The sequence below is a fragment of the Echeneis naucrates genome, chromosome 20, assembly GCF_900963305.1.
Source record: "Echeneis naucrates chromosome 20, fEcheNa1.1, whole genome shotgun sequence".
Lineage (NCBI taxonomy): Eukaryota > Metazoa > Chordata > Actinopteri > Carangiformes > Echeneidae > Echeneis > Echeneis naucrates.
Genome location: NC_042530.1, coordinates 12,707,304 through 12,728,621, shown reverse-complemented (window position 1 = coordinate 12,728,621; position 21,318 = coordinate 12,707,304). Strand labels below are relative to the sequence as shown.

The 21,318-nt window shown below is 39.9% G+C and overlaps 1 protein-coding gene across 2 annotated transcripts in view; it reads right to left on the bottom strand.

The window, feature by feature from the left end:
* Window positions 1–21,016, bottom strand: part of LOC115061158 (collagen alpha-1(XXI) chain) — a 50,606-nt gene extending 29,590 nt beyond the window's left edge. For both annotated transcript variants that reach the window (XM_029529425.1, XM_029529426.1), the window contains exons 1-18: window positions 20,946–21,016; window positions 15,143–15,267; window positions 14,805–14,941; window positions 14,436–14,555; window positions 13,583–13,699; window positions 13,277–13,463; window positions 12,761–12,926; window positions 12,446–12,668; window positions 11,010–11,183; window positions 10,177–10,254; window positions 10,034–10,045; window positions 9,675–9,767; window positions 8,624–8,677; window positions 8,455–8,508; window positions 8,126–8,179; window positions 7,978–8,031; window positions 7,271–7,324; window positions 6,450–6,503 (exon numbers count right to left, since the gene is read on the bottom strand). In XM_029529425.1, the coding sequence (XP_029385285.1) occupies window positions 6,450–6,503; window positions 7,271–7,324; window positions 7,978–8,031; window positions 8,126–8,179; window positions 8,455–8,508; window positions 8,624–8,677; window positions 9,675–9,767; window positions 10,034–10,045; window positions 10,177–10,254; window positions 11,010–11,183; window positions 12,446–12,668; window positions 12,761–12,926; window positions 13,277–13,463; window positions 13,583–13,699; window positions 14,436–14,555; window positions 14,805–14,941; window positions 15,143–15,224 (1,713 nt within the window). In that variant the 5' untranslated portion in view covers window positions 15,225–15,267; window positions 20,946–21,016. The remainder of the gene's footprint in view (window positions 1–6,449; window positions 6,504–7,270; window positions 7,325–7,977; window positions 8,032–8,125; window positions 8,180–8,454; window positions 8,509–8,623; window positions 8,678–9,674; window positions 9,768–10,033; window positions 10,046–10,176; window positions 10,255–11,009; window positions 11,184–12,445; window positions 12,669–12,760; window positions 12,927–13,276; window positions 13,464–13,582; window positions 13,700–14,435; window positions 14,556–14,804; window positions 14,942–15,142; window positions 15,268–20,945) is intronic.
* Window positions 21,017–21,318: the final 302 nt, after the last annotated feature.

Genomic DNA, 21,318 nt, shown 5'->3' with positions numbered 1-21,318 from the left:
TTCAGGGTGTTGTCCCACAAATCCTGTCAGTTAGATTGAAGTGCTCAGTGCTGGACTGAGCACTTTGCTGGTCTCACAGTATTAATATAGCAGCCCCACCTGCTTTATAATGAAAAAGACATGTATGTCTCACCTGATGCTGAATGGGACCTTTAGGAAAACATTTTCTCCGCTTGGTTTTAATCTTTCACCTGCTTTAGACTTTAACCGGGTCCTTCTCTTCAGCAGGACTCATCTATGTCCTTACTTCAGTGCAGATTTTCAAGTACGACACCACAAGCTATAGGGGATCTTTTCCTGTTCCACCTCTCTGCAGACACAGAGATTACCAGAACTCACTGGCATATATTTTAAGTGCAGAAACTGAATTAGTTCTACGCAGCGTCTGTTTTCTTTTGAAGTGTCTCACCGCACTACGCACATAAACCCATACTAGCAGCAGACCTCATAATTACACAGCCGAGACGCCCACCATGGCCCAATAAATGACACGATGACATAAATCTCTGGATGTCTAGAACAAGAGAAAATAGACAAGTGCCCTGACACTGTCCTTTCATGTAAGCAAACTAATCTGCCACTTCTCCCTGCCACATATTGTTAAAGAGACCACTGCCACTGCTCGACAACGTCAAGCTGAAAATAGAAGGCGAGGAAAGTCAATAAAAGATAACGACACCAAGCAGAGGGGGAACAAGAATGCACACTCATGTCTACGACAAGATCCTTTTGCTAACAGAGGATCAAGCTGGACAGTGGATTGCTCAGTGGTGGGGAATGAGTGGTTGGAGGGATTTGTTTGGAAGAAGAAGAGGGAGACCTTGATTTCCTGGTCAATCTATTCCCACTGCTCCTGAGTGTCAGAGTGTGACTGAGGATTGAACAGCAGCTGCAAGGGACTGAACTGAGTTTGTACAATAAGATGAATGGGTAGGAGGGTGTGTTCTGAGGTGACCTGCTGCTCTTTTGAGTCAAAAGCATCTAATTGACGTGGTTTGGGCATTTGATAGTGATTGCTCCTGAGCTCCTTTTAGTGGTTTTCTGGGCACAGCTATTTGGGAGGAGACCCCAAAGAGAAAATTCAAAACATGCTGGATGGATTACACATCCCCTTCTGGCCAGGGAAATGTTTTTGGAAAGTGTTTGATGCTGTTCCATTATACTGGTTTCTTGCCTGTTTCTCCATGCAGCACAGACAGGTCAGCATTACCTGCTGGAATAAACGGTTGGTTGTGAATTTGCTGCAAACAACCGAAGACATTGGCTTTTTTAGCAACTATCGTCAGTGTCATCTGCACATTATAGAGAGCAAAATTAGTTTGGTTTTTTTTTTTTGGGGGGGGTGGTGGGGGTTAACTTCTGCCCGCACTTGTTACACAATGGTTTTTTGTGCTCTACAGCGTCATTAGAAAACCTCCCAACTACCACAGATCCATATGTCAACCCTCCATAACAAAAATAGCTGAAAAAAAAGCAGACTGTCAACAAGAGCAAAGTTTGACTAACCTCAAATGATTTCACGACTCCTGGAGCCATGTCTGTGCACTGTTTCATTATAAATAACAAAACCTGTCAGTGTATGTCCAGGGCTCGGTGGGGGGGGGCATCAGTATGTGCCTCTGAGCATTTATATGACTAAAAGTACCAGTTAATGTGCTTCCACAATCACCAACATTAATCACCTCATTAAATACTCCCAATGTGGAAAGCACAGTTATTAGGTTTCCCAATGCAACGTATTGTTCTGCAGAAATTTTCATTGACCATTTCATTATCTGCTTAATATTGTGTGATTGACAGTTTGACTAAAGAGAAGCAACAATTCAGGAAATAAATAATCCTAATGGAAATTGCGACCTGACCCCAGATAAGCGGATGAAGCTAGATAATCCTTTAATGGAAAATAAGGTTACGCTTTTACATTACAAATCTAGCTATACATTTTTTTTAAGGGCATCACTTTAAAGTGGAATGTTAAGTTTCATTTAGTAAGAAGTACATCTGGTTGCTTTTGGATTCTGTCTTACTATTAGACGAATTACATCAATTAAAGATTTTAATAAACTGTATTGGTGCTTTAATCGGAGACTCGGCTGAAGCAGGTAAACAGAAAATCCCCAAAACAAATGGGAAATTGTAAATTTCTCTCACTTTCCAATTCTATTCACATAGTTTTTAGAAACAGAACAAGAGATGCTGAAAGCCACAAATTCACCTGAAGCATTGATGTTTTTATGTACTGCATCCATGTCTTTTTTGTACTCCTCGGTCGGAAAAAAACAAAAACAAACAAAAAACATAAAATGTCAAACAAATCTAATACTACCATGTATTAGATTCCAGCTCTAAGTCGCTGTACTTCTGTGACTCATTCAGTCGTTTCTTCTGGTTTGGTTTGTTTAGATACTTGGCATTTTGGCATTGTTGAAGAAAAAAAAAAAAAAACATCTTTCAACACTTCATCAGTCAGTTTCTAATGCATGGTTAGAAGCGCCTCACTATATTCCTATTTGAAATACATCTGGGAAGTGAGGATGCTTTCATTCATCCTTAGTTTTCTTGTCCATTGCGTTTAGCGTGAACATTCAGTTTACTTGTCGTTGTGCATGGTTTACCACTTTTTTCCTTCTCAACCACGTGGCCCTGGGAGCTGTGTGTGTGTGTCCTCTGGCAGCCTGAGGGACACAAACTTGCTTAAAAGAACCTAGAGAGAGTTCCCATTTTGATCACAAGAACATATTTCCCAATGTCTTTGTACAGGTAGCAGTTACACTATTGGTAATGACAGGGAGAGAGTGTGATACACACTATCTTTACCGCTGTTTGACTTGAAAACCTCACACAGCTGCATGTGATAATCCTAAATTCTGAGTGTAGGAAACTCAATGCCTGATAATAAGAGACTTACTCTCACAACCATAAAGCTCATCATTTTGAACTTTCTCCCCTTCAGACTCAACAATCATCAAAACTACAAGTTCTTTTTCAAGTTTGCCGACGTTGCTGAAAGACAGCAGTTTCCTGTGTATGTATGCATTTGGGAGTGAGTGATCAAAGGTCTGACCCGAAGCCTTATATAGTATATCTAAGTGTAGGCCTCATTAACATTCACTGTAGCTGTCATGGATGAGTAGGCAGAAATTCTTTACAGTCGATGGGAGATGTTTCCTCAGGCAGTGACCACACGGGAGCTTATTTGCTTCTGTACAGATCACATCTGTTTTATTTTAGTTTTTTTTTTTTTTTTCCTGTTTTACTATGATTGGGTGTTTACTCTTTGGTAGTTTTATGGGAACTGATGTAATTTAGGATGAATTTACAGGCCGTCTTCCAGTGAGGTGGTTTTCAGGACACTGACATCTATGATATGAAGGGTGTTAGTTTTTGGAAAATATTAAGTTATGTATTCAAAGTTCTCATGTGAACTCCAACACCCTAAAAACTCACTGACGTGAAGCCTCTGATTCATTATTTCATTTATTTTTTCTGTCAGTTTCAGTCAGTTTGAATGACATTATGTAGAGATGAATGCTTCAAATAATCCAATTCATTAACAGCACGACCACTGGAGAGAAAGAGAGAGCAATAAAAGAAGAAACGTCCCTCCTAACATGCTATGAAGTGTCAAAAAATTATATTGACAATAATGAACTTAGACACAGGAGTCAATAACAGCCACTAAAGTCATTTTATCCATCAGCCTACTGTCTGGGGAGAATTTAGGTCGAACTTTTATCCTTTTAACCTCAACGTTAAGTTCTCTGAACTTGGCACACTATGTTTTCCGAACTTGGCACACTGCTGCTGCTTTCTGTTTACATCCAGCCGCTTTCTGTTAATCATTAGGACGTTCACTGTTCCCTGACATTGTTTCAGGAAGAAATTCTGTCTGTTTGTTGGTGTTGCGGCATCTGTGATGCAGCTCAACATTTGGTAAACACCAGCTTCCTCCAGGAATCTGTTTAAGTTAAACCTGTAGGAGTCCTACAATCTGATAAGCATTTGTGTTCAACTCTGCACTGATTGACAAGGCAGTGAGATAATCAGAGAAGAAGCAGAACGATATTGGCTTGAAAGTTATTAACATGGACGGAAATGAGATAAGATGGCATACATTTCCTAATAGTTGCATTTACTATACCCTTATTATTTAGATTTAGATTTATGTTCTTAGCATAACTTATATATATGCTCAGAGACACCTTACAAAATCACCTTAAATTGCTTGTTTTATCAGCATGATCTGAAGTGTTCCTTCACAATGAAACTCCTTTTTTATATAAATCTATTATATTAATGGATAATTACTGCTAATGCATCCATGTGCAAACTGCATCTAAATACTGCTGCTGAATGGGACAATTTAATCTCCATTATACATTTCCACCGCTGACTGGTTCCATAAGCAGTTCATGTCAGGACACAAGGGGGGAAAAGGTAAACAACTGCAACCGTGGCAATTAGTGACTGCTGTAAAGCTAATAATATTCTCAGTCCTTTAATTACCATTACCAACAACCTGTCGCCACTGTTTATGCACAACTAATTCCCAACAGCAATTTGTGTACTTCCAGTGGTAGCACAACATCATAATGCAGGAGGCAGTGTGAAACTGGTTTAGCAGAGGGAGGCTGGGGTGTGGGGGGCCGCCATCAATCGTCATCTCATCCTAGCCTAGATATCAGCACTGACCAGCTGCAGTTATATTATTGTATGTGAGACAAACGATATAGTATAAAATAGTACAATATAGTTCATATACAGTATTCTTAATATTTAGATTGGAGAAAATGGTCTGGGTGCCAGTTTTTAAAGATTAGAAGTTATTCTAAAAGGTGCTGACAGGTGAATTGTTGCCATGCCACAGAGACAGGCTATTTGAGAGGAAAATTCTATAGGCTTTGTATCAAGCTCAGCTAACTGACAACAGCGCTTTATTTCATGCATGTACAAAAGGGTTAGGGTTAATAAAAATAAATAATTGATAAAAAATAAAAACGCAGAAAAATGAAGTCTTAGCTTGATGTCAGTTGGTTGTTCTTTGCGCTGTTTAAAATAACTCGACTGTTTGCTGCTCAGTGTCCTGCACACATTTATCCCTCCTCCCCACAGCCAAAAGTCTACACATGGACACCAACTGTGTGCTGTTTGAGCTCCTGTGTACCCCCTCCTTCCAGTGTAAAACACTTCCAGATTCTTAGGAAAAGAAGTTTATTGTGATAACAGGAAAAGTCCCAAATTACTGAGCAGTGTGGCTGCAAATGGAACTGCTAAAACGCTCAAAGGAGTTCAGAGAGGACTTAAAATAGCATCACACACTTGTAGCTGGTGGGTGTACTTGCATGCTCGCAGATGTGAGCATGTGCTCTTTCATTTAGCCTCTCGTTCTTTTCAAGTTACCACACGAGACGCTGCGAGCGCAGCATATGACCTGCAGTGCTGCAGTGGCGTTAATTTCATTAACTGACAGGTGTGGAAAGTGTTTTTAGATTTACTGGGTGTCTTAATGCTGATGCGCGTAAAGATGTCTGATAATCTTCCAGAAAGTGTTCTGCCTGACATAGGGGCAGATGTTGGCTCAGACTCTGCTTGTTTTGCTTTAACACAGGAAGCTGCTTACCTTCCCTTTCTACATACCCGGGTAAATATGGACATCCCAGTCACTCGATGTGTCACAGTCACCGAACATTTACACTCCATTAGTGTGGCAAGAGAAAATGTTTTCAAGGCTGTATCGCACATTCGGTAGCCTTAAAGCTTTAATAAACTTCTGGTGTTAAGGACTAAAGATTAATTTACTTTGAAGTTTTAAATTATGTTATTTTCGTGAGACAGTCTCTTGGTCTCATTTTCGTTGCACAGTAAAAAGATTAGAAACCTCAGGTCGCTTGAAAGGAGAGAAAACCACAAGTACACTATGTTTTGGTTTTTTTGATACATACAATATATTGGTCCTGGTACTTTGGTACTTGACTGACAACCGTTAAAAAGACAAAAAAGTCTGAATGTGTGGATATCCCTAAACACTATGCGGCCTTTTTCAGTTATGCAGACGGCTGCTCTCTCAATATATAAAAACTTCTGTGTCCATTTTTGAACAGACTTTCAACTCTCAATGAGCAATGTCAATTTAAAATTTCTGAGGTCTTGAATTTTTTTTTCCTCACTCACCAACTGAATTTGATAGTTAATTAGTACCTGTGGCTTTAAAATAAGATGTTAACCCCTTCGGACCCACCGTCCATTGGAATGGACATGAAAAAATACTATTAAAAACGTGAGTTAGCAAAAATGTGTACACTTTGTATTTATGTTGGAAAGGAGTCAGAATCAATTAAAAAAAATAATTTTGCCCAGAAGAAAAAATGTGGGTCTGAAGGGTTTAAACAATCAAGGAGTGTAATGTGTGTCTCCCAGCTGATTTCTCAATATCTACAGTCCACACTGACCTTCAATCCTGGTGAACCGACCACCCCGCCGATGCCTGGCAGTCCTGGCTTGCCCTGGTTGGACAACAAACATACTCTGAGAGCCAAATCTAACACACTTGTAGTATTTTTGTGTCTCACTACTTAGAATGGAGAGACTTGGAATCTTTTTCACCTTTAAATCTCTCCAAGCTGGTTTCTATCTAACCTCCCTTTCATTTCCCAAATTCTTGAAAAGCAGTTGTAAGCCAATTCTGTGAACATCTGCAGAGGAATGGCTTGTTTGAAGAGTTTCAGTCAGGTTTTAGAGTACGTCATAGCACAGAAACAGCACTGGTAGAAGTTACCGACCACATTCTAATGGATTCAGACAACGGATTGGCCTCCACACTGTTAGATCTTAGTGCTGCTGTAACATTCTATCACAAAGTCTGAAACATGAAATTGGGATCAAAGGAGCCGCACAAAGCTGGTTTAAATCATACTGATCAGATAGATATCACTTTGTTCATGTTAACAGTGACTCTTCCTCACGCTTTAGTTAATCATAGAGTTCCACAGGGTTCTGTCCTTGAACCAATCCTTTTCACTCTATATATGCTTCCCTGAGGGAATATTATCCAGAGGCACAGCATCAATTTTCACTGTAATGCAGATGATACTCAGTTATATTTGTCAATGAAGCCGAATGAAACTAATCAGTTCATCAGACTTCAGGCATGTCTTACAGACATTTGGGTCAAGTTGTTCAGTTTGGCTTCACATTTCATTCTCATGAACTGAAAGCTCACATCTCAAGCTTTTAAGTCATGTGTCCGTGAGCTAAGTGGTCACATTCTTACCACTGATCCTGCCTCTCCTGGAGCTCCTGGTGCACCTCTGTCACCTGGCAGACCCTGGATGCACATGGAAACAAAACAAATGATTTGATCATTATGTATGTGTGTTATGTGTGTTAGAGCCAAAAGCTAATTGAATTTCAGCGGCCAAATAACCATGAACACATGCATACATTCAATTTGGTTTTATTTCGCATTTTATTCTCCAGCAATCATAACAGATTGATATCCCGATTTCATCATCAAGAAAGTAAGTGATCAATTAACAAATGGGCACATCTGCTGTTCTACCCACTGACTATACGGCTGCAGTTAGATTTTTCAAAGCACTTACTGTAAGCGCCAACAATACACTGTAACATGCACTCTCGACAGTAAAGACTCATTCCCAGTGCCCTTTTTTTTTTTGCAGATTTTTCATATAATCTGTTCATTCAAGCAACATAAAACCAATTGGCTGTCAGTGTCAGTAAATATGTCATTAATTCATATCATTTATCAGCATAATACCAACTAATGCAGGAATACCAGACCTACTGTGACCAGGTGACAGCGTATAATGGCATATAATGAAAGATAAACTGTAAGGATTGCAGTGACGTTGAATATGCCTTAATTACTGCGCTACGAGTATACCCCCGACAAATAATATATTTAGACACATTTTTGTCAAGCCACCTTTATAATGAGAGAGACAAATGTGTTCTCACCTTGGCTCCTGGGGGCCCTGGCTCTCCCTGAAGGCCTGGCTCCCCTCTGTCTCCCTGTGCAACACCAGTGACATAAGGTAACTGGCAGCAGATTAAAAAAACAAAAAAACAAAAACGCTACACTGATACTGTCGTTTTGAGGACTTACCTTAATACCTGGTCGACCAGGCTCCCCTTTCAGTCCTGCAGGGCCCGTTTTACCCTGACCAGCCAGGAAGACAGAAGGTAAGAGCCCATAAACACAGTCAGAAGTGCATTTGCTTAATTGAGGAAGCATTTTCAAAAGCTATTGTGTAGCTTGTAATACATGATAAGGGAAATTTGAAGCATCATTCCAGTAATGATGTTTCAAATGTTTAATTAAATGGATCTTGCCGTGCATTACTCAGTAGTGTAGCAGCAAGGCAGTAAATACAAGTAGATGCTCAGACTTGTACTGAGACTGTTGAATGGCATTCCAACGTGCAGATATTTTACCTCCATCCCCGGTAATCCAGGAGGCCCAGGTTCCCCAGGACTCCCATTTTGACCCTGCAGACAGAAAAACCTTGAACTGATTGTATCAGGTCCAAACAACATGTAGTCCAAAGTCAAGTGGCAGTAGCATGTAGCGGGGAAGAGGATACAGAGTCTGGTCAGCACTTACAGGCTTACCATCAGGGCCTGGGGGTCCTTCCCTTCCTTTCTCCCCTCTGAATCCCTGCAGAATCATACCACTTCATTACTAACATTTTTTTGTTGCCATCAGTCTGCCACTGGACAGTTATTTGTAATAAAAGGTTTTGACAAACATTTTTTTGAATGGTGTGCTATGAAGTTTACTGCTTCCAAATGATATGATCCTGATGACTTTATTAATCTCCTGAGGTTTTGTTTGGCACCAAGATGTGGTTGATATTTGTAGGAGTGAGTGAAAAGACCTCACAACAATTGAGTGGATTGCTGTGAAATGTTGTACATCCATCCTCCCCTCATGGCAAACTGTACAGCAATGACAAACTTGGCAAACCAGACCAAGGAAGGTAAATTAAGCTTTTCATTTGTGAAAGAAAGAATGTGTTCTTTCAAAATCAAAATAACATCATTTAAATCTGTTGAAATCTCCAATATTATAAAATGATTTTACAAAACCTGTAAGATGACAAACCAAAACTGAATTGGTAGAGCTTTGGATGGGCCAACGTGCCACGTAATGATGCCTACTACAGTAAAAACAAAAAAAGGGGCCATTATCGCCTATATTTATTAGTCACATAACAAAGTGGGACAAAACGGAAAATGGTTACAATGATAATTATCAGGCACCCCGATTTTCCAAAATATTTTTTTCAGCAGCTTTCCAAAAACCTTCCATCGATAAACGAAATAAACAAATGGTGCTAGAACTCACTGAAGGTCAGCAGAGAACAGATACAATTTTAAAATTAAATGCAATTTTTGGAAAATGGCACCAACTCCACATCAAAAACCAAAAATTTGCAGTTTTCCAGTTTTCCAATTTGCTTTTTGTGGTCTCTCCTCCCTTCTGTTATCGTATATTCCACTGTCATAAATAACGTGTAGTTACCATATTAAATTCATGCAGACATCTTGAGAGTGTAGCGATGAGTCATGTACCCTTTTGGCCTTTATGAGGCTGTGTGTGTGTGTGTGTGTGTGTGTGTGTGTGTGTGTGTGTGTGTGTGTTTGTGTGTTACCATGCGTCCTGGGGGGCCACGTTGCCCAGGTGGACCAACTATACAGTTGCAGTCTTCCTCCTCCTCCTCTGTGGCTGTTCGATTCAGAGGACACTGAGGAGAAACACGCACCAAAAAAAAAAAAAAATGTGAGCAACACAAAACATGCTCACTGCATTTAGATAGAAACACATTAGAAAACAGAATGGCAGCAACCAGAGAGTTCTGCTCCAGTTTTAAACCTAAGGCCTTATAGACTTAAAAACCTTTCCATTATGTAAATTCTCCTCAAAATTGACATAATTATTTTCACATAACATTTATGTTAAAAGAAAGTCAGATCAAAAATATGTGAGAGACGGGCAAGAAGCTGCACTTACCCTTTCATCATCCTGTAGACGGAGGAAAAAGGAGAGGATAAAATCATTTTTATTTTCTACGCAGCCTCAGTCATGCAAAACACTGAATGTTAAGTCAAAATATGACCTTTGTAGATTCATGCTGGTGACAGTGAAGATCTTACCACAGAGTAGATCTCACAAGCTGTTTCTCTCTCACTCTGATGAGGATCACAGTACAGACGCAGCTTCTGAAGGTCCACCTATTTCAAAAGCAATAACACCATGATTTGTGTTTCATTAAAATAAACATGGGATCAAAATTGAAAATGACATACAGAATATGGTAAAAACTGGTAAAAAAAAAAAAATGTCTAATGTTAGTGTTTTTAGTAACTAAGGGCGCCTGTCCCCAACACAGATGACACAGCCATTATCTCTCTCTCTTAACTGTCCTTTCTGTCTGCTCTAACTGTCCACTGCATGTGCTGCATGTAAGTGGTGAAGCATCCAGACATACAATCAATTCATGCTTCAAGTACTGCTGAGTTTTTTCTGTATAGCAATTTACCAATGTTAGCGTGGATACTGTAAAGCAAGACCAAATACTTTGAGAAAAACAAATAAAAAATGTCATCAGTTAACATTTTTCAGATACATTCGGTGTGAACATTTTGTGCCTCAAGGGAAAAACATCATCTCCCCGTGATATCTTTGTCCTTTCTCGTGAATGAATTTCGGAATGAAAAGGTCACCACTAGAAATGGTTACGTCGTTCTGTGAAATTAATATATAGAGACAAATATACATTTTTTCCATTTTTTTAGTGTTTGAATGGAATGAACCGAATCTGAACAAGACAGGCCAAAGAAATGTTGATGTTTGCTTGAGATTTCACATTTAATGTACTTATAATCCATTATTTCATGCAGGTGATGTGCCGCACTTGGTGTTGAGTTAAAGCAGTGCACTTGGACCCTTAACTGCAATTTAATTTGGAGCTGTGATTTGTACTCACGGGCACAGTGGTGTCATCTCCGATCCTCTTAGCCACCTGTGTCTCCCCATTGATGAAAATGGGCTCCGTGGCTTCCAAATTGATTTCCTGGATCAGTTGATCATCAAGGAAACTGGTCACCTGACTCGGCCTCACCAGAAGTTTGAGCTGATGCCATTTTCCATCATACAGAGTCTAAAAGACGGCACAAATATGGTTATCAAAAATGTAAAGACAATTTAACTGAGAGTCTGTTCATTCATCAGCCTGAAACAAATCTTTGTTCAAGCTCCCTTTCCTGAGGAAAGTTGGATCTAAAAATAATTATTAACCTGTCAAATCTTCTTTTACTCGGCCTTCCGCTGTTGGCAGTCTTATTTGTGCATGTGAATCGTCTCATCTGTGTGTTCCCTGAATGCTCTAAATATACTTACACCACTAAGTCACTACAACCAAATGGTAATCCTGTTTTTCATCACAATTATCTTTCTTCAAAGCTCAAACTTTCCAGCGAGTGAAAGGGAGAGAGACAGAGCTGCCATTGTTTTATTGGAACTGTGCCACAGCCATCATTTCCAAACGATAAATCACAGCCTGCTACCGTGTGCCACATCAAAACAAATGAAGTCAAACATGTGCAAGCATAAATTGAATATAATTACAACCTTCTCAACTTACAGCTTAGGTGTGTATAAGGATGGAGGGTGGCGAGTTCCTCTTGGAAAATACAACCTGGCGTGTCCACCAGAATGTGTTATTACCTTTCGCTGGCATGGAGAAAGGTACATGCTCTCCAAGAACTACAGATCCACCAACTAGTTTGCCCACGGGAAATGGTTTAGAGGAGAAAACATTTTCTATGAAGCAACTCCCGGCTCCCACCACGTTGCTCATTTAGCTGTGTATTGAAGCGAACAGGGGATGATGTTTGGCCCTCTGCAAGTCATCCCAGTCAGGCTCACTCACTCACAGCAACCAGCATGAAGGGGAGCCCCAAGATTGTAAGACAGCAAAGCTCAATCCCCTTTCTCTTTATATATATACACCGCCAGCCAAACGTTTGGACACACTTTTCTATTCATTTGAATGAGAAAGTGTGTCCAGCCTTTTGATTGGCAGTGTATATATATGTGTGTGTGTGTGTGTGTGTGTGTGTATATATATATACACACACAAACCCCAAACCCCAATTCCAATTAAGTTTGGACATTGTGTAGAATGTAATTAAAAACAGAATACGTGTTGCAGGCATCCATTTCAAAATGAGCAAATGTTTGCCAACTTCATTGGAATTGGGGTATATATATATATGGGGGGTATAATTAATAATGCAAGTTTAAGCAGCTGTAGTGTCAATTAAATAAAAGCTTCTTTTTTAAAATGTATACTTCAATGTGCAGGTGTTAATTTCTTAGTCATCAATATGCCAAATACCCATGTTTATCTAAAACACAAACCTGGAAGCCAGTTTGAAAGATGATTCTTTGTGCCGTTTCCGTGATGCTAGTGGTGGTGAAAGTGACCGTTTTGTCCTTCCCACAAAGAGTCACTGCAGCCTGGGTCTCCTTATCCTTAGACAGCACCCGCCAAAGGTCAAATGTCAGCTTGCTAGAGAACCCTTGTAGCCGCAGGGTGGCTACAAACACATAGGATGGAGGGAGGCCTTCTGGGAAAATATCCCTAGTATAAAAATTAAGTAAAATAACCAAATATGAAACTGAAAAAAAAAAAAAAAAAGCAAAAATATGAGAAATGACAGACTATAGGGCTACCTGGTTTTCTCAGTAATGTCTACATAGGCAGAAAGGGCATATGCTTTCTCTGACACCAGAGAGCCAGGGATCTTCTTGGCCTTCATTTGAATGTTCATGCCCACCATGAGCTCAAAGCCTTTCTCATCCCTAGATGCCACAGGGATTCGTGTCGGGCATACAGACTCTAGAGAGGAGAGGGTCATTAGTTCAGATTCCTCAGCACAAATTCAAAATCATTCAAATCATTTCATCACTAACTCAACTTTGTTAAATTTTGTTGTTTTGCTTTGCTTTTTTTTTGGTGCTGGGCAGACAGCAAAAATATCAGCCATAAAACGTGTTAATAGTGTAGTGTTTTAGGGTAATGCCACTTTATTCTGAGGATGTGTACATGTCACAATTAAATAGCAAGCAAAAACAATGTAAACCTGCCATGGTCAGTGAGGGTAACTCCTTCACAACTCAAAGTTATAAAGAATTAGCACGAGAAACCAAATAATCACATCGGTCCACTCAGTATCTCATGAACCTCACCTTCACAAAGCTTCTGCTCCATGGAGTCTCGGATCCGGTCAATGGTGGTGTAATCTTCAGCATACAGGACATAGGTGGATGATGGTTTATTGGCAATGGATAGCAGCTCTGAGGTGGTGATCTCACTGCCAACACCAACTGCGAATACAGTGATTCCCTGGGCTCGTGCTTCCATACTGGCATCCACCTAAGGAAAAATTAATCTTTGATGAAAATGAACCCCTAATTGGTCAGAATAGACGCTCTTAATTTAGGTTTTACATTTAGATGAATGAGTTACATTTAAAATATGGAAAGAAAATTTACCACATCGTCCTGTGACTTGCCATCAGTGACGACCACAGCAATGCGGTTCTTGACTCGGCTGACCCGCTGGGATGAGGGAAAGACATGGTCCACAGCAAATTTGATGGCCCTGCCAGTCTGCAAAATAGGGAGACAATAGTGAATAAACATGACTTCCATGCTTTAAGGGACGGAATGTGTGAACTGGTCTGTTCAGCAGTTCTCAGCCACTGACCACTGCTTCACAAAGTGCAAATTAAATTATATGAAGATATAAAAAAGCTTTTTTATGTCTCCTGGGGAGCATTACAGCAGCAGATCACAGCAAGATACACCATGCAAACTGTCCTCCAAAATATAAAATGTATAATTCAAGGAGGACACTTTGCTTTCATAGAACAAACTTGGAAAGCCTGTGTGTTTATTGGCCACGTTTATGCCTGTGGTGTTGTTGAGTGGTCATGTTGCACCTGTGGTGAGCAAATCCTGGTCCACATTGACTATGCCTAACCATAGCCTGCCTCTCCATAACTGCCCCCAGCTTGCTCCATTTTATTAGTTTCTTGTTTTTGGGTGAAGCACTGGAAGCTGTGAAGATTTTTACATGATATTTAATGGGCCATTTTAGGGAGGAAGTCTGTTATATTCTTCCACCACTCTCCTGCATGCGTGCCTCAGTGAAGTATTCGTGATACCAGGAGCCAGGTCAGTTTATTTGTTTTGTGTATGTAATGTTTACATACATCTTTACTGTGAACATATAGTGTGAGCAGAGCGCACAGTTTTCTACATTTGTCTTTTATGTAGTGATATAATAATTGCTGTACTCAAGTTTGGAATAATGGAAGTGTAGTGAGAAACGATTCTGCCCTACCTGCGTGTTTCCTCCCAGGTAGGTGATGCTCCGTATGGCTTGGATGAGATCTGCTCCACCCTGATGCTTCCCTAAAGAAATCTCTAGACGAGGTGTGTCACTATACTGGATTACAGCCACCTAAAGCACACACAGGCAGGAGAAAATGCTGCCAACTGATGCACTCCGATAAAACTTGCTTTAACTGGTGAAATGTTTAGGTGATAATCAACAAGAAATGAACTAAATTCAGATTATGAAGAGCTGAATGGAGACCTGTAGAATCCACGTCGGCTGCGGCTCAAATGGAAAATACAATCTCACTTGGAGGGAAAACTGAATTTTGTGTGGTGAAGACCAAGTTCAGTAGTATAACCAAGTTGATTATACCTGCGTGTAGTGGGAACTGATGTCAAACTGGCTGGTGATGTTGATAAGCCACTGCTTGGCCGTGTCAAAGTCAGAGAACCCGACGCTCCATGAGCCATCGACAATATACACCAGGTCATTTACAGCAGTGCTGCAACCTTCACATACATAGGGAGAAAAACAAAAACTCACACAGTGAAACAAAAAAAAAAACATCGTGGAATCCAAAGTAAGATTTAAAATGCTGCTGTGATCTAAATTAATAATCATGTCAGAGTGATGCTGGTATGTAATATATGGCCACTTGTCAGTGTCTCCAACGGTTTCAGTTTGTCTGGTGTAAACTGTGTCCTCCCTACCAGCCCGGACATCATCGTCCTCTTCTGCAGCGTCCACCAGGGTCAGGAGCAAAACTACACTCCATACCGACCAAAGTAACATGGCTCTGTAGGAGCGCTGTCCACCTCCGTCCAGTCCAACCGGGCTAAACCAGAGTTGAAATAACAAAAAAAATTCAAATGTGTAGCATGACAAATACAGGGGATTAATGTTTTATAAAAAGAAGAAAACCCTCAATAGTGGTTCATTACCTGATGGTGATGTTACATAGTTTTTTTTAGCCATTGAGCTTCAGTGCATTCAGTAAAAATGATTCTATGCTTTCTTTTGAATACAACTACATCATTATAGAAAGATCTGGGAAAGATCAGCATTGAAGTAATTAACAAAGGCTAGAGTGCCAGTTCTATTGGCACATATACATACACCCAAGCCATAACAGAAGGACCACGATTCGATGGAGCCATCCACTTTGTTGAGAGAAGAAGTAGTAAAATGGATCAAAGTCTCTGTGGCCAGTATGTTCCTGGAGTTTAAAGTTTTTAAGCACCTTCTCTTTAGACTGAGCTGGGAGATATAATTAGAAATATAGACTCTCTCCATTTAATGTATGATTTTCTAAAATGTGCTCCATTTGCCTCTGACCACACCACGAGCCTGCAAACAGTGATATCAGTGTATAGTTAAGACACTTCCATGTGAGCGCAACAAACTGAGAACTGCAATGAGTGTGGATGGTGGAAGAGTAGTTTCTGCAGGTGTTAGGCTTAAGCTTTGGTAGAATAGAGGCATGTCTACTTACATTACTGTACCAGCCCGGTGTTTACTGTAAACCATATCATGTCCAAACAGTTAGATGCCTACACCAAAGCTTCTTTTTTTACCAAATGTCTTGGGATTCTGTCTTTTGTCTTATAAATGGACATAAGTATGCATACTCCTTAATACATACTGAGCTGAGGCATATGTGGATCTATATCTGTAAAAGAGAGAGGTTTTACAGCAGTCCATAAAAGTCCAGGGGATAATGGTGAGCGGACTTTGAATACGAAATAAATCCAGACTTGAAGATGAGGGTGAATTGCCCCTCATCCCTCTCGCTTCCCTTCCACTGTCCCCCTTTTTTTTTTATTTCCTCTTTGCTCTTCATCCTTCTGAAATGCTTTTGTGATTTTTTTTTTTCATGCTGTGCTGTGCAACATATGGTCAAGTAGTGTTTTCCGTGAAGCTCTCCCCGTGTTCATTTTGCAGCGCAAACATGGCTCCACCAACCACAAGGCTGGGCCAGAGAAAATAACAACGTGAGCACTATGCCGGGATGGGAAAACAGAAATATAAACATGGTAGGGAGGGCTGCAGTGTGCTGGCAAGGGCTTTAAAAGCAGGGGAGGATCAGTGAGCTGAAGAGAGCACGGCTACCACAACCTTTACTTTACAAAGCTACATAGCTCGCTATTATGGAATCATATTTTTGCAGTGTACTTCCACTTATGAACTTTTTCCACAACTAAACGAATACAGTATTAAAGAGAATATATAAAAACATAGCCAGATAAACTGGTTAAGTATTATTTTTTCAATACAAAATTCACATAGTATATAAACTAACAATGTTGATAGGGATTTTTTTCCCAATACTGTTTGCATGGAAGAAATTAATTTTCAACATTAATGTGGTCAGTCAGCATGCCCATGTGCACCCCAGGTGGATGAAATGTGAGTAGCATGGGTAAAAGGTGGGCCATGTGCTTTAAATGAGTGTTGGGTAAACTAAATGAACTGCGTGAACTCCATTCCGTGTGGCCTGACTATATTGATATCTGCTGGGTACATGTGAGGAAGCAGACATATTTCAAATGGTCCTTTTGCCTTAAAGTGGACAATTACTGGCAGAAAACTGCTAACTCACTGCTTAGTTCATTGTGAATAAAATCAGGCCAACTCCATCAACACATTACAAACCAAAACTGATTCGATTAGTATTATATTGGTGTATTCGGGCATCCCAATGGCTACCCTTTATCATCACAGTGTAACGTTAGATGCTTCCTCAGCCAGGTCCTGACAAGCTGCTTCATGCATTTATTTTTAGAAGACAAGGTTACCATAAGGCAACATGGCAGTATAGTGATTAGCGCCCAACAACTAGATGGTCATGGGTCCAGTTCCTGGGCCCGGGGCCTTTCTGTGCATGCTCTACCATCCAAAGACCTGACTCTAAATTGTCCGTAGGTCTGAATGTGAGTGTGAGTGGTTGTTGGTCTCTGTCTGTCTGTGTGTTGGCCCTGTGATAGACTGGTGACCTGTCCAGGGTGACACCACCCTCACCCAGTGTGAGCTGGGATTGGCTCCGGCAACCCCCGCGGCCCAGAAACGGATAAGTGGTAGAAGATGAATGAACGAATGAATGAAGATTACCATATTGCTCTAATTCAGATCAATTTGCAATCTTAAATAAACTCAAATTTATGTAGAAGACTGCAGCCAAAAATTTTATGAAGCACTGTTTCAACTTCTCTTCACTGGCTCCAAATAAAACAAGGAACCGATTATAAAATGTTGGAGGGTTTTGTTTTGTTTTTTTTTTTTTTACATCTGATAATTGTTTAGCTCCTCCCTAAAGATCAAAAATAGATCCCTTATATCACTCCAGCAAAATTCACCTCAATCTGCCTTGAATGAATTCTAAGTCAGGGAAGGAACTACATCAGCTTCAGTCTTCATGAATGAAAGCCTTCTACACCAAGATTTATAGCATAGATTCAAGATTTCAATAGCAACAAAAAAAGACGTGTAATTTTTACAGCCTGTAGTTTGCGTATAAGTAACAGGTGAACTTGTTTTCTTACCCTCTCTTCAATCTCCCCTTTTTATTCTAAAGCCTTTCTCATTTATATTTTTTTCATTTGCTCTTTGTCTTGAAGCAAAGTCAGTGTATGCCTGTTGTTTGAAATTTTTGACATGATATTACTTGATAAGATAAATTGCACAGCAACAGAGATCCAGAAAGGTCCCTGGACCTTTAATAAATGGAGTGTGATTACTGACAATGTCTTTGAATTGACTGGCATTTAGCTTGCCCTTTAGATTAATCCAAAACTTTCTACATTTGTCATTGTCCTTTGCAGCTGCCCTTTACTTTGGTTTAAAATATATATATATTTTTTTTTTCTTCATTGTTTTTGTCTTCAAGTGCTCGCTTTCTCTGCCCTTAGTTCACACAGACAGGTGTTTCGTCAGGTTACCGAACTCCTGTGAGGAGTGTGTAGGTGTGTACACACCTTGCTCTACTGCCATCTTTCTTTTGTCATTTTAAACCTCTTCTTATATTCTCAAATGTTAACAAAAGTCTGACCTGGTGGTAATAAATAAATGTTGTTTCAAACCATCTGGAAACGCTTCATTTTAATTCTAGGGAAATGTATTCCAGGCTTTCACTGTACACAAGCTTTGGTGCCAAACCCCAGTGTTGCATGCTGGTATGTCTGAATGGAACAGAACGGTTATTATTAGTAGAAGTTGTAGTAGTGGACTAACACCTGTGTTTCTTCATGCTAAGACTTCCCAAATGTTAACATAGTACATTGGAATGTAATACAGGCAGCATGTCACTTAAATCACAATGAACGGAAAGTTTCAAACTATGCCATACATTATAGCTTATACGAAAATGGAGATATGAACTCCATCAGTTTCAAATCATCCGTTTAATTAACAAGAACCTCATGTAACATGGTGTGAACGCAACCCCATCATAAGGGTGAAGGAAACCACTGTCAACATCCTGTTTCGTCCCAACAGGCATTTTTGTTTTTTCTCTCTATACCACAATCTTTCCCTTAGCCTAACTGGTTAGTTTATGTGCATAGACCTCAACAAATCTCAACCATAGTCGAGATAGATCAAGAAACAACCAAATGATTGTGATTTGTAACTGATGTGCAGACACAGACGGTGCTGTTATACCAGATGAGATCCTTGAATATAGGTTGTTTTTTTAAGGTAATTATGTATTTCCTGTTTTAGAGGACAGCAGAAAACAAGCTCCTTAGTTCATAACAGTTCTGTTCATGGAAGAGAAGAGTTTCAATAATGATAGGACACATTTTTTTGTCTACAGCGGTCAGCTTTACAACAGCTGCAACTCAGCCTGTGCAGCACGGCAAGCTAAAGGGCATGTAACATCTACCATCTAATGTTTAGCCTTTAAATTGTCAAAATTAGTGTTGTGTTGGAACAAAATTCTATAGATTTTTTAAGAGGAAAAATCCCACGGGAACATGGAGGAAGTATTCAACACAAAAAGGACCAGGAGTGAAATGTTACAGTCAAGACGCTTAAGTGAATAACACACAGACTGCCTGCCACTGGAGAGTGGTTCATGTTTTTCACCATTTCTAAAAAAGTCAGAACTTATGTTCCTAAAAAAAAAAAAAAAAACAACAGACAAATTTTTTTCCCTTTCCTAAGATCCATCTGTACTTCACTTCCTTACAGCCTCTTTCTTTCATTTTAAAACCCATCAGTCATTACAGACACAGAGTGTGGATAGGTGGGTACCGAACCTGAATTCCTCCGGACCTCACTCTGTATTTAGCAAACTGGAAGTGCTGTATACCGACCACATCAAGCACCTCGCCTTTCCTTGGCATCACAGAACATTCCTTGTGCACAGACGCTGGATTGCTCAGCGTCCTCGCAGAGTTTATGAAACAAGAGCATCCCTGACATGCTCATACCTGCTATATTTCTGACTAACAGCTGAGAATATTAGGTCATTGAAATATAATTGCAATGTGGTTAATATTAATTAAACACCTTATCTAAATTAAAGCATATTTACTTTGATTCATATTTATTCTACTAATTGCTGAAACTGAATGTTTTGTGTATTTTAAAGATTTGCAATTTTGTAGCATTACAATCATTCCTGTCTATTTATGACACTGTATGAAAATATTACAGAAAATCTATTGAAACTTTATAATTTCATCAATGGGCAACTGAAAGTACCAGAACAGGATAGGCTGTATCTTTCATTTTCTATAGGGGCAGTTGTACAATCTACGGCTGACAACCACAGTCTTGCTTTAAATTGAGTACTGGAACATATAACTAAAAGGCAAAATAACTACCATGACCAACATATTTTAGCTGCCATGTAAAGCCTAATGTTAACTATACTTTTCTGTCAAATCAAACTATACATCCCAAGTCGAAAAAATGGTTTGTCACTCCCATACTATCTTCAAAAACCATCCCACACACCTTCTCCATCATTTCCAAATCATCCTGTAGTTGTACATACAGTAATTAGAATGCAAGAAAAAGTTATTTCAGGATACAGACTCAACTAACAGTATAACTCTGAAATGCCAAAAGACACACAGAGAGAGACACTGGTCCTTTTACACGAAAGCAGAGGACCTTTCTGACCCATAATCAGAGGTTGATGTATGCAGTTATACTGTATATTTAGCCTGTCTTTTCATTGTCCTGATGGCTGGTCACTGGTGTGGTGGCCAAACCAAAACCATGCCATGGTAGAATCAAGTTTGGAATAAAAAAAAAAAAGACTGTTGAAAAGCAGTGATCATACATGTATGTATGTGTTGACAGCATGTATGGATAGTCAGAGATATATACAAAGTATGAAACTACAACCAACCTGCGAAAAAAAAAGAATTAAAAATCATCTGATAAATTGCATACAACACAAACTATGATCTCGGCCTCAGCACACACTAAACTCTGAATTCACTGAAGCGGGCCTGCCCTCTACAAAATCCTGCCACATGACAAGTCATGCCTCGAAAGTCTTACCTTTCTCTTTCGGCTGCAAGAAACCAGTGATGACTGCCACTTTGCAAGGAGAGAAAGTGAAGACACTGAGGCCCTGCCTTGGTAGTGACAGTCTTCCTTCTGGTTGGCAGAGGGAGTGGTGGGAGTGTCAGGGCAGCCGTTACACATCGTGGCTAGCTTCACCACAGGGTATGTTGCTACACGCTGGCTACGGGCTGATGTGGATCCAGCATGGATTTACAAACACAGTCGTACAGGATGTGTGGACTGACCACAGTGTGAAAATACATTAGTGTCTGAGTATTTTTGCAGCACACGTCTATTTTTATTCACTGGTAACATCTGCATTTCATTCAACTTCAAACATGAAATGAAAACCAGTTTAAGAGGACTC